Genomic DNA, 17,863 nt, shown 5'->3' on the forward strand with positions numbered 1-17,863 from the left:
TTGGCTCAGAGACACTGTTTTACTGCTGAGCCACCTAACTGAAAATGTTTTCACCCACGTTTTATAATGGCGCCTTTTCTACTCAAAATGTATGTGCTTTGCCATAATACTATTGGCTTAGTGTTCGAAGTGACTTCAAGTAAAAAGTATTATATAATACTGATGACAGAATATGGGAGGAGCTGAATACCAGTGTCATATCCATTCATCTTGTACAGAAACAAGATGACAGTTGTCTTAGAAGCCCCTATCTGGTGGGCAGATTACCCTTAACAGTTACACAAACTTCAAGAAATAATACTACACTGACAGCTGGCAGGATGTTTTGGCACCTCACTGCAATTATTAGTTTCTCTTTATTGTGTAGTGTAGCCCATTGTGTTGATTATCTTTGATTGTCCTTTTATTTGTATATGTGTTATCTTTGATTATATATTTTTGGTAATGCTCCTGGTCTAGGCACACATTGCCCCAATTGCATTCCGTTTGTATTAACATATGAAGTTTCATATGTAATCCTGTGCTCCTGTAGCACAAATAAAGAATAAAAGTCATGATTCACAAATCTGTTGCAAGTTGCTGCTGCTCAGACAGCACAGAATGGGTGCAACAAATCATGTTCCACTGCAGAAATAATTTTCCCATTTACCAAGGTTATGACATGATGTCAATCGCATGAAGGTTATCTCCAAAACTCAAAACAACCTTTGCAGAATGTGGGCAGGCCCACTGATGCTAAGACTGGTTTGATTATGCTGCAGAAGTTTTGTTGTGCAGTCATGATCTCTCCCCATGCAATTTACATATTTTTGGAGGTGGCCACTGATTTGCTTAGGATGAAGAGGTGCACACCTGCTGGCTGCAATCATGGTTCTGTAGGCAACCGCACATATTTTTCCATGAAGATATTGACCATCTCATCTCACATTGGTAAACAGTTTACTTACTTTTTCCATTTTTCTCATTTTCATTTGATTACCCCTTACATTATCGGCCTGCTTTAACAATCTACTAGCCTTAAAAAACTGGCACTTCTTGGATATTCATTTTGCCAGTTTTCTATTAGTAAATAAAAAGAATTGTTTTTATAGAGTATTGTTGAAATAATTTCATTTCCATGTATTTGTGGGAGCACCTTTTCAAATTATGAAACAGGCATATAAAGAATTATGTATAATACACAAACTTGTAAGTACAGTATTCAAATCAAGAAACCTAATATTTTTGTATGCTGGATGTAGCTGCTTCACGTGTCTACAATGCGATTTTCTAAAGGCCTCTAAGGCAACACCTCTTCATAGCTCTATGAACGGCTATTGTTTTCACCTTCAGACATTTGTGCTTTGCAATTGAAGGCTGTTGAAAGGCCTGCTAGGTGTCAGCGATTTCCTTAAGTTGACTCTGCTATAGAAGTGTATTTTCGGTTTTAAAAAAAATGTATTAAAACTTCATACAAGATACAGCATTTTTTTCATGCATTTCAAAGTTTATGACATTGTATCTCTTGATCTATGTACTGGACAATGATATATTTGTATAAGTACTGTCAGCTGCATATACACTGAAGCACAAAAGAAACTGGTATAGGAAAACGTATTCAGATACAGAGATATGTAAGCAGGCAGATTATGGCGTTGCTGTCGGCAACACCTACATAAGACAACAAGTGTCTGGCACAGTTGTTAGATCGGTTACTGCTGTTACAATGATGTTTATGTGAGTCTGAATGTGGTGTTACAGTTAGCACATGGGTGATCGGACACAGCATCTCCGAGGTAGCAATGAAGTCGGGATTTTCCTGTATGACCATTACACAAGTGCAACGTGAATATCAGGAATCCAACAAAACATCAAATCTCCAACATTGCCGCAGCTGGAGAAAGATCCTGAAAGAAAGGAACCAACGATGGCTGAAGAGAACCATTCAATGTGACTGAAGTGTAGCCTTTACATAAATTTCTGCACCATCAACAAGTGTCAGCATGTAAACCACTCAACGAAACATCATTGATATGGGCTTTTGGAGCCAAAGGCCCACTCATGTACCCTTGATGAATGTACAACACAAATCTTTACATCTTGCCTGGGCCTGTCAACACCGACACTGGGTTGTTGGTGACTGGAAACATGTTGCCTGGTCGGACGAGTCTCGTTTCAAATTGTATCGAGTGGATGGATGTGCACAGATATGTAGACAACCTCATGAATCCATGAATCATGCGTGTCACAGGGGACTGTTCAAGCTTATGGAGGCTCTGTAATGGTGTGGGGCATGTGCAGCCGGAGTTATTTGGGACCCCTGATACATCTAGATATGACTATGACAGGTGACACATATGTAACCATCCTGTGTGGTCACCTGCATCCACTCATGTCCAGTATGCATTCTGATGGACTTGCGCAATCCCAGCAGGACAATGAGACACCCCACATGTCCATAATTGCTACAGAGTGGCTCCAGGTATACTCTTCTGAGTTTAAACACTTCTGCTGGCCACCAAACTCCCCAGAGGTGAACATTATTGGGCATATCTGAGGTGCCTTGCAATGTGCTGCCACCCCCTCATACTCTTACAGATTTATGAACAGACGTGCTGGATTCATCGTGTCAATCCCCTCCAGCACTACTTCAGACATTAGTCGAGTGCATATCATGTCGTGTTGTGGCACTTCTGCATTCTCGCAGGGGCCCTACACAATTTTAGGCAGGTGTACCAGTTACTTTGGCTCTTCAGTGTATGAGTACTGCCTGCAAAATATGTTGCAGATAGAGTTAGGAACAAAGAAGTAATAAATTTAAACATTGTCCATGATGTGGCAGTTTCTCACACATGTCGCTGTCTATAATGTCGCGTCTCCTGATCTAAGTGTTATTCAGTGACATACTTTTTTATGTACATTCAGCAGCATATGTGGATACTGTCTGCAAAATATGTTGTGAATACTTAGTAGCAAAGAAGTAACAAATTTAACTATCAAGCACAAAGCATCATATCTCCTGAGCTATGTGTGGTACCATGATACAGTTTTTATGTGCATTTAGCATCATATGTGGATACTCACTGTGAAATTTATAGCAAATAAAGTTAGTAGCATGTCACACATAAAGCAGCAGTTTTCCACTCATTTTATTGTTTATTATAGACTATGTGATCAAAAGTATCTGAACACCCCCAAAAATATACGTTTATATCGGTGACCTCAGTAGTCATTAGACATCTGGAGAGAGACATATGGGGCACTCTGTGGAACTCATGGACTTTGAACGTGGTCAGGTGATTGGGTGTCACTATCATACGTCTGTATGAGAGATTTACACACTCCTAAACATCCTTAGGTCCACTGTTTCTGATGTGATAGTGAAGTGGAAATGTGAAGGGACATGTACAGCACAAAAGCGCACAGGCTGACTTTAGCTGTTGACTGACAGAGACCGCTGACATTTGAAGAGAGTCGTAATGTGTAATAGGCAGACATCTATCCAGACCATCACACAGGAATTCCGACCTGCATCAGGATGCACTGCAAGTACTATGACAGTTAGGCGGGAGGTGAGAAAACATGGATTTCATGGTTGAATGGCTGCTCATAAGCCACACATCACACCCGTAAATGCCAAATGATACCTCGCTAGGTGTAAGGAATGTAAACATTGGACGATTGAACAGTGGAAAAACATTGAGTGGAGTGACGAATCATGGTACACAATGTGGCAATACGATGGCAGGCTGTGGGTATGGTGAATGCCTGGCAAACATCATTTGCCAGCATGTGTAGTGCCAACAATAAAATTTGGAGGTCATGGTGTTACGGTGTGGTCGTGTTTCTCACGGAGAGGGCTTACACCCCTTGTTACTTTGTGTGGCAGTATCACAGCATAGGCCTACATTGATGTTTTAAGCACCTCCTTGCTTCCCACTGTTGAAGAGCAATTCAGGAGATGGTGACTGCATTTTTCAACATGATCGAGCACCTGTTCATAATGGCCTGTGGTGGAGTGGTTACACAACAATAACATCCCTGAATCCTATATAACACCTTTGGGATGTTTTGGAACACCAACTTCGTGCCAGGCCTCACTGACCAACATTGATACCTCTCCTCAGTGTTGCACTCGGTGAAGAATGGGCTGTCATTCCCCAACAAACCTTCCAGCATCAGATTGAACGTATGCCTGCGAGAGTGGAAGCTGTCATCAAGGTTAATGGTGGACCAACAGCAAATTGAATTCCCACATTACTGATGGAGAGCGCCACGAACTTGTAAGTCATTTTCAGCCAGGTGTCCAGCTACTTTTATTCACACAGTGTATCAGAGCTCCTGAACTATGATAGGTAGGTGTTTTTTATCTCCAACAGTGATTGTAGCCTGACATTAAGGGATATATGTACCAAGTTTAGCTGAATCAGTCCACTCAATTAGGAGACACACACACACACACACACACACACACACACACACACACACACACACACACACACATGCATAGTATGTATGAATCTTGCAGGGACTACACATGCAGATGGACATGACTGGGGAGGGGGGGAGGGTAGTGAGAGAGGAGGAGGATGATGAATGGCAGAGAAAAGAAGAGGAGGAGGAGATGGAGACAGTAAGTGTGAAGAAGGCTAAGATCGTAGAATGAGAGCAGGGGGTGAGGGCTGGAGTGTGCGAGGGAGGGGAGGGGGGCAGGGGGAGGGGGCAGAAGAGCTGGACAGAGAGAGGGGCAAAGAAGGGATGGAAAGAGGGAAAAGGATGAAGAAATGCATAGAGAGAGAGGAGGAGAAGATGATCAAAAAGAGTGGGAGGAGGTATGTTGTGCAGGTAGTATTGGCATGCCTTGTAGAGTTTACACATGGTGATGAGCATTGCTGAGTGGAAATACAATATACAGTGCACTAATATGGAAGCAGTAGTGAAAACACTTATATGTGATCTTTCAAACCATGTTCAGTGCTGGGCATGTAAACTGACTCTTACTGAAAACATTTAATGAAGTAACTTAGTTGAACATTATAATAGGCAATTTAAGACTGCTTTCTTGAATACCAGAAAGAGGTATCTGCAGTATCTGAAGGAAAAACAAAATAGAGATACAATGTTTTCCCCCTACCAGTTTAAACATGCTGGAACTCATGGCTCTCCACAGCCACTTATATGGCAGAATATTTTGAAGAAATGACTGAATTCTTGCACAGTTTGAGCTGTTTAATGCAGGCTTTGAGTTATGTCAGATTGCTATTGGATGATCAAAGAACATGCATGTGACTTAATATGATTATTTTCTTAGAGACTTCAAAATATTACACTTTGCTTATATAAAATTAAAACAGCCTGAAGAATGTTGCAGTATTATGGGCATAGGAATTTTTAGTGATGAAATAAATAAGTTTTTAAAAGGACAAATGGGTAAGTACTTTATGCAGAAGTTAATGAGGCACTGAAGTGCACTAGGTTGCATCTTCAGAACTCATGTTTTAACCCAAGAACAATAAACTTGATCCATAGTAATGTAGACAGGCCAAGGATCATGCAATCTGTAATTGGAATGATTGACCCCATCAGTGCAGATACTCTGAAGGGGTTATAAATCTCTTCACTATTTTGCTGAGAAGCATGTGTCCACACATTCATGAAATATGCAGGAAACAGGAGTCAGTAATCAGTAGTTTGTAGTTGTGGCTCTGAAAATTATTTGGGTGCAGCCATCCCAATGTAGACAAATGAGAGACTATTTTCCAACTACAGTGAAGTCCTGACAGACTGGTAAGACTGGCAACACCATGTCTTGGTAGGTGACCTAGAAATAATGACAATACTACTTGCATTTTCCCTTTTTCCTCCTCAGGTCTCTCTCTCTCTATTCGTTTAGTCGGTTCCGACTCTTCGTGACCCCATGAACCAAATCACACCACTTTTTCCTGTCTTGCTCTTTCTCCCGCAGACCTTCCAGGTTGGAACACATTGCTTCTGTGATGCCATTAATCCATCTCATCCTCTGACGTCTTCTTCTCCTAGTTCCTTCAATCTTCCCAAGCATTAATGCTTTTTCCAGCAAGGCATGCCTTCGCATTGTGTGTCCAAAGTAGGTCAGCTTTTGTTTTAACATTAGACCTTCCAGGGAGAAATCTGGTTTTATTTGCTCCAATATTGATCTGTTGGTTCTCTTTGCAATCCACGGAACTCTAAGAAGTTTCCTCCAACACCACAATTCAAAGGAGTCAATTCTTCGCCGTTCAGCTTTTCTAATGGTCCAGGGGACACATCCATACATCACAACTGGAAAGACCATAGCCCTCACAATACGGATCTTTGTTGCTAGTGTTATATCTCTGGACCTTATGACCTTGTCAAGGTTTGACATCGCCTGTCTACCGAGCAACAGGCGTCTCCGGATTTCATGGCTGCAGTCGCCATCAGCAGAGATTTGGGAACCGAGATAACTTAATGTGGTCACTACGTCCATGGTTTCTCCTGCTATATCCCATGAATTGGTAGTTGTAGCTGCCATAATTTTCGTTTTCTTCACATTCAGCATAAGACTGGCCTTTTCACTTTTGTCTTTCACCTTCAGTAAGAGTGTTCTCAATTCTTCTTCACTTTCTGCCAACAGGATCGTATCATCCGCGTACCTGAGGTTGTTTACATTTATTCCAGCTATTTTAATTCCTGTTTCTCCTTCATCTAGCCTCGCATTCCTCAGGTCAGTGTAACGTAAATAAATATGATGTGTATGTTGTAATAAATACAATGTAAATGACAGGTACAGCTTCATTTTCACTATAACACTGAAAAGTGGTTAAACAGTACAAAAACAAATAACTGAAAAGAGAAACAAGGTGCCTGTAAATGATACCTAAAAGTAACACTGATAGCTGAAAAATAAAACAAAAATTGGATATAAAATCTTTTTTTTTCCTGTCCTTAACTATCAGGCAAGTTCAAAAAGTCACTTTCAAATGAAAAGTTTTAAACTGATTGAAAATTGTTATCAATTGTTTATTTAATATCAGAAAACAACAGAGGGAGTGTTGCATAGTACAGGTTGTTATCCACATTATCTGTGTCTTTGATTATGTAGCTTTGGTTGTGCTTCTGTCCTAGATGCATATGGTCTCAGTTGTGTTCTGTCTGTATTAACATTTGGTGTAATCATTGTAATCATGTTACCCTGTAACCTAGCAAGAATGAAAGGTATCCTGCACACCACAATAGAATGTCAAATGTGACACAGTGAGCCTTCCTCCCTAGATTAGATGGTGTGGTATACACAGACGGCAAACCGACTTGACGTGCTTTACCTGCTTTACTATCTCAGGTAGCATACATCTGAACTCTGGTGCTGATGACCACAATACTCCTTACCAGATAAAGAAAAACAGTGTACATGTATGAAAAAGTTACAACTGAAATAGAGAGAATTATAAATAAAATGCAAAACAAAGTCTCTACTAGACTGGATGAAATTTCCTCCATTATCTTAAAAACATGCATTCATTCGTTCCTGTTCTGGTCCACTACTTCAACGAAAGTTTTAATATAGATGTATCTTCATCTGAATTAAATATACAATAGCCCATCCATTACACAAAAAAGGTAGTAACCACAAAGTAAAACACTACCGACCCACCAGCTTAATTCTGGCCCTAAGCAACATATTAGGAAAATTTTTTGCACTAAGATTAGAAAAATTTATTGCCAAGGAAAAATGAGAAACCCAACATGGTTTTAGGAAAGGCTACTCATCATCTGCCGTATGTGAACCTAGTACATACAATATGTATGAAATTAGATAAGAAAAAAAGGGTGGCATATTTGTTGCTGGATGTATCATGTGCATTTGGTGCAGTATGCTGTAAGCTGCTACTTGATAAACTGGCAATTTATACTATCAGAGGAATAGCTAAAAGTCTCTAACTGTCAAACCTACAAGTCAGATATCAGATCATACAAGTCACACACAAAGTGGGAAACATTACTGAGAAAAAATAAATTTATGCAATGAGGACAATGTCATTAGTATTTCATTTTGAGCAAATGAGTAATATTCACTACATTTTAGCATTTTCATACCTCACATATGGAACTGAAGTATGGAGGTGTGCTGCTGTCAAGCATGTATGCTTAGTTATAATGCCTTTTGCAATGGGATTTTCAAAAGCAAGAATTTACTAACACTGCCATCACTATATGCTTATAAAACTGTTCAACAAATTAGAAAATACAGGCAGCACAATAGTCTAAATAGAGATGTGCTCATTTACAATACTAGAAGGGACTATGATTATCACCTGGAAAGATATAATACATAAAGTACAGACAGCAATCCCTTTAACATGCGATCAAATTTTTTAACAAACTTCCAAAAACACTGAAAAGATCAAGTGTAACTTGCTTTGAAATGGCCTTAAAGGAGTTTCTTACCAATAAATGTTTTTGTAGGATTAAGGATTTCTTTCAGAGGACTAGAATACTTTAAATTTTACAGATATTATTCATGTGTACCAGTAATCAAGCTATATATTTTTATGTTTATTATTTGTAATTATTGCTGCAAAGTGATGAGGAAAGTGTAAAATATGTCCACACTCCAAAACAAATCTGCATATTTGTCTACTGAGAACAAATATATAAATAAAATAAGTAAATGAGAACTCCTGTGTAAGATCTGTGGATTAATTTCTGTATGAGTCCCAAGAGAATACTAAATGTATTGATAGGATCATTCTTTAATCATTATCTCAACAAGAAATGTATGTAATTGTTAATGACTGTTTGGGGAGGAGGAGTAGGAGTCAGACTAACTTTCGTCGCTATGAAAATTTTCTTCATGTCTGAAATTGCTGTGTCTATGAAACACAATACTCACTGAAGGAGAGTAATATCCATATGCTAAATAAAGTGGCTTAAGAAAATGATTCACACTCCTGCCCACTATGAAACTTCATGAAATCATTGCACAGAAATGTTTCCATTTCAACATTTTTGCTGACAGCAACTGAATACCACACAGGACAAGTCAACATAGTCACTTACACCAACAAAAACAAAGTGTTAATGTTCTATGCTTGGTTTAAAGACAGAGTAAATGAGTACTACATGTGATATTTCAGATTGGATAAATTCAACAAGACAAATAAGTGAATATGACTGAACCTGTTTAAAAACTTCATCATGTTCTCTACGCCTTCTTTCTTCAGCTTGTCGGCGTTCGGCTTCTACACATTCTCTTAAAGTTCTTTCACGTTCTGCAAGTAAAGCAAATGCATGTGCTCGACGCTCATCCTGCAGCCTTGTCATCTCTTTTAATAAGAAGTTTAGTATGCCACTCAAGGACAGTCCATCTAAGTAGTTACACATTGCCAGCCAGTTACTATCCTGAAAGTAAATTTTGTATTTATTATACAATTTTCACTTCAATGAAAATTTCCAACAAATAATTGTGATCTTTTTAATACATTTCATCTGAGAACTACAGAAAATGGGGTGCAACATTATTTACATCTAAGTACATCTGGGTCTACATCTATATTCAGGAAACCATCTTATGGTGCATGATGAAGAGCACTCCAACCAGATAGTACTCCTAATAGATTACACAAAGCATCAGGCTCAACAAAAGCCCTATCACGCTCTAAACAAAATTTCTGACTGACGTAGCTCCTGTTTTAACCATAATATACTGTAGATCCCTTGAACAAAAACTGTACCTACAAGATGGAAGAAAAAACATGAGGCTACAAAAAGAATAGCAGAATGATGCACAAAACTACTGTCTATACCCTTGGCATCCACTTGTTGTACAAAACCCAACTCATTATTTTGTCACATGACAACTTAAATGCTGTGAATCAAAGCAGAAATGATGCAGTACATCTTAACTTCTGAAAATCACTTAAGTCAATACCATGCCAACACTTACAAAATACAATTATTTACATCTACATCTATGTGATTACTCTGCTATTCACAATAAAGTGCCTGGCAGAGGTATCAAGTGAGATTTCTGACTGGATTGAGGACTTCATGTCAGGAAGAACTAGCATGTTCTCCTTGATGAGTGTCACTCACACATGTAGAAGTAACTTTAGGTGTTTCCCAAGGACCCTTGACAATATTAATGGTACCCTCAGACTTTTACCAGATGATGGAATTAACTGTAATGAAGTACAGTCTGATAGAAGCTGCAGAAACATTCAGTTAGATGTTGATAATATTTCAAAGTGGTGGAGAGGACTGGAAACATGCTTTAAACACTTAGACATGTAAAATTGCGCACTTTACTTTGTATGGATACAATATCATCATATTGGGAAGGATCAACTTACAAATAGTTGGATGTAAAAATTTGGAAGGATATGAAATGTAACAATCACAAAGATTCAGTTGCAGGTAAAGCAGATGGTGCACTTCAACTCATTGGTAGGATACTGTGAAAATGCAATACATCTACAAATGAAATTGCTCAGAAAACACTTGCGTAATCCATCTTGTGTTATTGCCCAAGTGTAGCATCCACATCAAAGAAGACTAACAGGAGATATTGACTGTATAAAAAGAAGAGAATTACTAATGTACACAGGTTTGTTTGACCTATGGGAGGCCATAACAGACATGCTGGGAGAGGGGAGGGGGGGACTGAGCTGACAGATGCTTGAAAACAGATACAAATTATCACATGCAAGCCATAAAAGCTTACTTACAATGTTTCAAAAACCACCTTTAGCCATCCATGCTGCATTCACCTGGTTCCATAGTTCATATGTTGGCACTGGGTCACAGCACAAGACCTGTCGTTTCACCATATCCCACACATTTTTGATTGGTGACAAGTCTAGTGATCTAGTGGGCCAGGGCGAAAGACTGACACTAAGAAGACACATGTTCATGTAACATATTTAATGCATCATGTTTCACCAAACACAATCTGTTAAACAACCTACAACATGGATTTAGGAAAGGGAGATCTACTGCAACAGCAGTAGCATCTTTCATACATGAAGTATTAAATAAGCTGGACAAAAGTGACAAGGTAAGGCACATTCCTAGATATGAGTAAAGCCTTTGATACTGTGAATCATTCCATTCTTCTGTATAAGCTAGAAGAGTACGGGTTGAGAAGACTAGCCTTGAAACTACTTACCTCCTAATTGGAAGACAGGAAACAATATGTAAAGCTAACTTATCAAAATAATGAGCAGCTCCTAACAACCAAATCAAACTTCAGGACACTTCAATGTGGCGTGCCTAAAGGAAGCATACTAGGGCCTCTTCTGTTCCTTGTATATGTAAATAACTTATTTGAACCCCAAAATTGCATGGTTGTAAGCTATGTCGATGACATATCCTTCGTCAGCTGTGGCAGTGATATGCAGTCTGCAGCTAACAGTACCGAGATCAGTTTCTGTCCGCATACCTTACAGCAAACAAGCTTCTTGTAAATAAAGACAAAACAGTAATAATAATGTTCATCCACAGTTATACTGCTGCCATAACTGATACTGTATTTACATCCCCATTGGGTCTTGCATATGCAAATTCACATAAATTTTTGGGCATCGTTGTTGATGAACACTTATCATGGAAAGAACATGTAGATAATATTTGCAAGAAAATAAGTAGAAATGTGTATCTACTGAAACTGGTCTCAGCCCTCTTGGACCGTGATACTTTAAGGCAAATATATTTTGGGGTGATTCATCCACATCTTCAGTATGGTATTGAGATGGGGGGTGGGGCATCAGCAGTTCATATAGACAGACTTTTCAGATTACAAAAAAAGGCAGTAAGAATGGTAGCTAAGGTAAAGAAGAGAGAGCCTTGTAGAGACATCTTTAGAAAATATAAAATTCTTATGGTGTACTCCATGTATATACTGCAGACAGTCATGTTCATGAAACAAAATCCTGATATAAATAAAATAGAAAGAAACTTCCACATGGGAAAAATATATTAAAAACAAAGATTCCAAAACTTACCAAGCGGGAAAACGCCGGCAGACAGGCACAAGAACAAAACACACAAACACACACACAGAATTACTAGCTTTCGCAACCGATGGTTGCTTCTTCAGGAAGGAGAGGGAAAGACGAAAGGATGTGGGTTTTAAGGGAGAGGGTAAGGAGTCATTCCAATCCCGGGAGCGGAAAGACTTCCCTTAGGGGGAAAAAAAGGACAGGTGTACACTCGCGCACACACACACACACACACACACACGCACACATATCCATCCGCACATACACAGTGTCTGTGCGAAAGCTAGTAATTCTGTGTGTGTGTTTTGTTCTTGTGCCTGTCTGCCGGCGTTTTCCCGCTTGGTAAGTCTTGGAATCTTTGTTTTTAATAAACAAAATCCTGAATTTAATATGAGAAACAGTAATGTACACAACTATGATACACGGGGAAGGGAAAATTTTCATAGAATTGTGACCAATAAAAAGGCAATGGACCACAGCCCACAAAGAATAGGATCAATTTTCTACAATGCGCTTCCCTGTGAACTCAAGAAAGTAAATCTAAATATGCTAAAGAGTAGACTGAAGCAATTATTAAGAGAGAAGTGTTGTTACTCTATAGAGGACTTTAACTTGTAGTGCCATCTAGGAAAACAGTGTATATAGAGAATATCTCCGATCTATCAGTGGTATGAAAGAATGTAATTATACACTGTATTATGTGTACTGTATTATTGTAAATATAAGCTAAATTGTGTTACACTATAGAGAAATCTACTTGTAGTGCCCTTTTGAAAAATAATGTGTACAGACACGTGTCTGATCCATATGTTGTTATGAAAGAATGTAAATATTTTACTGTATATGTGTAAAGTAATCTAAATTTTCCTGACAATGTCCTTTTTTGTTATATGGACAGAAAATAAATATATAAATAAACAGCATATGGTTGTGCACTGTCTTGCTGAAAAATTGGATCTGGTGTATTGTGCAGACAGGGTATTGCTACGGGTTGCAGGATGTCATTTTCATAGCTCACACTAGTCACAGTGCCCTGGACATGCACCAGCTATGATTTGTGGTTGTAAACAATAGCACACCACGCAATAAAGCCTTGAGTTGGTGCTGTATATGTTGTGCAGATGGAGTTACTGTGCTGCCACTCCTCCTCTTCGTGGCAAACCAAAACGCAGCCATCATATGCAAACAAACACATCCTTAATTTGCCACGAAACACTGCCTGATGCCATTCTTATCCCCGGTAACATTGTTCCATACACCACTGCCATCTAGCTTGTTTCTACACACTTGTCAAAGGCAGGCAAAGAAGGACTGTCACCAATGATAGTGTATGATGTACCACTGTTGTGCCAGAGCCGAGGAGGACACAGATCTGTCCTGCAACACCATTTGGATGATGTGTCGATCTTGTTGGGCAGGTGGTCTGGGTGGTGCAAACTGACTCATCTTGTTGTGTTCTACAGCCTTCTGTGAAACATTCTGCACACACCTGTTGCACTGCTTTGTCCCACATGAGTAGCAGTTTCCTGGATGGGTACATCACATTTTCTCATGCCAATAATGCACTCTCTTTCAAACTTACTGATTTGACAGTAAAGTCTATATGTCTGCGAAGAATCCTGCACATCTACTCAAATCACACTGTTAATTTACCTTCAGTTTATAGCAACAATGAGAGCCGCAGGTACATTTTACTGGTAGGTGGTGTTGTGCCATGATATTGATGTTGACCTCAAATCTGCAGGCCAACATGGTTCAAATGCTAATCATTTCAGCAGAACATACTGATGTACATGTCATGTGAACATGAACGTCCTATCTCTAGTTGTTCAAGGTGTTCTGTTTTTTCTGAACATGAGTCTATGTGTTACACAATACCACAACAAACTGATGTCACCCCTACAGACCTGTTGTTATGCGCTTCAGTCTGGTGATCTTCTGGGACACAGGAACAACCTGTAACTATTTCAAATAACTTGAAATGATTTGTTGGTCTGGTGACCTACAGTAAACTTGTCCAGAGGAGAGCACTTCTTTCACATCTGTATATAAAAGAAAACTATAAAATTATTAGACACTATTGCTCATCAGTAGTTACGTTTAGCAGGTGGAACATAAAAGTGTGTGACTCAATTGTAGCTTCTAGAACTATTAGTTCCTTCTTTAGGGAGGGGAGAGGCAAATGTTGGGGCAGGTTAAGGTGAGCAGTTCACTCTGATCCCAGGAAAAAAGTGACCACCAGCTCTCTCTCCTTTTAATCCTGGGGTCTGATTGAATTTCTCATCTTTTTTATTCTTTCCCAACCTTTTCCTATCTCCTAAACAATAAACTAAGAATTACACAATCTGTAAAGAATTATACAGCTCTTTCATCTGGTCCAGCTGCCTTTCCTCTGCTGTGTGATTTTAGTTGACTTTCTAATCCAGGTACACATATCTTAATATTTGAGTCTGGCTAAAGCAGCCAGAGACAGCAGTCAGGTGTGCGTGAAGTGTGCCTGCTTGTGTGTGTGTTTTCCCTTTTTTCTGAAGAAGGCTTTGACCAAAAGCTTAGTACGTAACAGTCTTTTCGTTATGTCTGTCAGCAACTCAATCTGTCATCTTCAATGGCATGTAGCAGTCTATCCTGTGCAACTGTTGATATTCCAACTTGGAGTTCCTATTGTTTGATATCTTAATATTTATCATCAGGGTGCTCATGCAATGATGAAAGAAGGAAGTATATTTCAGTCTTCCAATGTGAAACCATGTCAGAAGAGTAAATTCAGTATTTTTCCATCCTCTGTGTTATCACGTGCCAGTATGGTCACTGAGCTACTGTTTAGATGATTCTAAACCATTTACTGCATGTATGTAAGTCAAAACATTTGTAATGTATTTCATCGTACTGGGAGACAAATTTTATTTTAAATTCACTGAAAGTTTCTTGAATACCCCTCCTTTGTTCATTTTGACTTCAACACCTTTTGTTTGTGGAAAAGGCTTTGGCTTTATATAAGTCTTTAATGAAGCTCTCTTTCCTGTCACAGAAACTTTCTAATAAGGCTGTTGCACCATGATGGGTCTGTCCTATCCCTCACTATCCTTTTCAGGACATATATATGAACTATAGCATAATGCACTTTTCAATTTTATCCATTGGTATTCTAAATCTTCTTTCCCAAAGACAAAAGCTTAATGTCAAATTGCAACCAGTTTCCTATAACACTTTTTGCAAAGCAGACATATTTTTCTATATTCCTTAACATTCCTTTTAACATCCGTAGTCAATCATACTTTAACTGCATATAGTTATTGATTCCTTCATCAGATGCAGATCTAGGGGTTAGTTCTGGAAGGTGGCAGGGGGTAGGAGGTGGGGAGTGAGAGGCAGTTTGTTAACTGCCCCATCCACTCCAATCTAAACACAAATTTTGAAGAGCAACAGATTTTAAAAATTAGAATATTATTGTATTATTATTATTATTAATGTTCTAAAACATATGTTTACATCAGCATTTTGTACATTGCTTCAGCATAAATTTCAAGAACTACATCATCTGAAGGGCATTTGTCCAGAAATTAGAGAAGCACTTAAGTTATGCAATAGTTTTTAGAACTATTATAGTAACAAACTTTCACAACTCTGAAAACTTCATAACTTATATTGTACAAGATGATAGTGTGCACTCACTTTGTCAGTATTTCACTTAGTCCTAAGAAAGTGAACACAGGTCTGCATACTACAATTATGCAAACATATAAATGGGGCAAGTGCTGTATCTTTCTCTTATTTTTAACCTACATTTGGAAAAGTTAGCCTTCCTGCTATTTTTCTTAGTGGAGCATTGTTCTATCTGCCTTCTCTCAACTTCCTGTCATTTTGCCAATTCCACTTGTAGAGTAAAGAATCACATCAGATTTGTTGTTGGCAGTAGACATGGTCAGCCTTTGAATGGGTATCTTTTCCTAGCTTCAGTGTTTTCTGCATCCAGTCAGTCCACAAACCAGTTCATGTGGGCTAAATCCTTGGAAAAACAACAGAAATTTAATCTGTTTTAAACAAAGCTTATACATTTTTAAAAAATTTCTTGCCAGTTTTGAGACTCTTAGTTCCCATGATACCAAAAATATCCCAACAATATTCATGGCATGAGTCAGCTGATACGCCAACATCATCAGTGACTTATCTGATGTTTATTAAGTGATCATTCATAAAAATTACCATATTTAGCCTAATACAGGTTCTCTGGCCCATTTTGGTATAAAAACACATGTAACCTTTCTCAGAGATGACAACACACTAAATATCAATATGGATAACGTTGTACAGACATTATTTACACATGTTTGTCAACAAAACACTGTCAAAATTGCTTGAATCAGATTAACACAATTCACAAAATTACAAAATTCCTCTTCATATTTTAATACAACAAGTACTCTGATATCTAAGCAGCTGTTTATTGTGTGTAGTGCATGTCCGACCTGGCGGCTTTACCATTCTCAAGCCAAAAACAGAAGTTGAGAAATCTGCACCTGATATCAATGCAGAATCATCAGAATCTTTTATTTTTCTTTTCAGCTTGAAAGCAGAGTATCACATTTGTATGATGCATTTATATGTTATGAAATATCCCAACAATATTCATGCCATGAGTCAGCTGATATGCCAACATCATCAGTGACGATTAACAATAGTAAAAAAATCAAGTTTTTAAATAGATTTTTTAATTAAAAAGATCTCCAACAGACAAACAAAGGTTGCTATATAGACACATATCAAGAAAATTTACACATATTTTACTGACTATAATGTGCACCTCAATTTTTATGCAAATTTATTTTAAAAATAACATTTCTACCATTTTATTATGAGACTGCAAAGTCAGACTGAAGAAAGAGATGCTTAGTTTATAAAACTGAAGTTATCTTTAAAATTCCTGAAAACAGTCATCTGAAATTTCTTCTTTTTCTTGCTATTTGCCATCACTGTTGTTCTCTTCATGTATAAGATGGTTTTCACTGCCATGAAGAGCATTACTTATGCTGCATTTCTTGAAAGATTTAACAATAATGTCTTCTGTCACACTAGATTATGACTATTTTATCCCCTGACTCAATTGTTTGATTGTTGGTCATTCTCTCGCTTCTTTCGGTATGAATTAAAGTTGGGTTTCATCCATCATCCATTTGTTCCATTCCTCTCTCATATACACTTCAGATGGTTTATTTATCGAGACATCAAGAGGCTGCAATTGCAAAGTAAGCCCTCCCAAAGTAACAGAAAGCTCTGTATTTCCCTGTCTCAATTTCTTTTCCACAAAATTTTTCAAATGACCACTAAACTGATCTAGCACAAGAAGAGAACTCTTTCCCAGTAAAGCACCTTTCCTACTTTTCCACACACTGTTGATCCATAATTTCATACCGGTCTTGTGCATCCAACCCTTGTCATGTTTGTGAACAATAACAACTGGTGGTATTTCAGAAGGTTTTGGCATTGTTTTGCGCTTGAAAATGATCATTGGATTAATTTTAGCACTGTCAGCACAGCATGAAAAGGCAACCGTGTATTGGGTCATTAAGTGTCCCAGTTTCGATGATGATCCCAACTCGACCATCTTCAATTTTGATGAAATTTGTACAGGATGTACCTGAGGGTCCTACATGAACTTATGCAAACTTTCAGGCTCACCTTAACTTGTTTGAGGTGCTAAAGACATTTTCGTGAAGACCACTTTTACAGAGACCGAAAAGTTGTGAAGAAATTGTCAAGTTAGGCATTCCACTGTTCATAATGTAAAAGAGCTAGACTCTTGCTTCTGGGTATAGTGGTACAACTTTGTGTGCTCTACACACAAATGTTGCAAGTAGATTGCAGAAAGCAATGCATCTGGCATAACTTCA

At 38.3% G+C, this 17,863-nt stretch overlaps 1 protein-coding gene across 2 annotated transcripts in view; it reads right to left on the reverse strand.

Annotated features, from left to right (window-relative positions):
- LOC126272933 (cilia- and flagella-associated protein 91-like) overlaps nt 1–17,863 on the reverse strand; it is a 273,513-nt gene that overhangs the window by 86,670 nt on the left and 168,980 nt on the right. For both annotated transcript variants that reach the window (XM_049976230.1, XM_049976231.1), the window contains exon 12: nt 9,157–9,378. In XM_049976230.1, the coding sequence (XP_049832187.1) occupies nt 9,157–9,378 (222 nt within the window). The remainder of the gene's footprint in view (nt 1–9,156; nt 9,379–17,863) is intronic.

This window comes from Schistocerca gregaria, chromosome 5, assembly GCF_023897955.1.
Source record: "Schistocerca gregaria isolate iqSchGreg1 chromosome 5, iqSchGreg1.2, whole genome shotgun sequence".
NCBI classification, from domain to species: domain Eukaryota; kingdom Metazoa; phylum Arthropoda; class Insecta; order Orthoptera; family Acrididae; genus Schistocerca; species Schistocerca gregaria.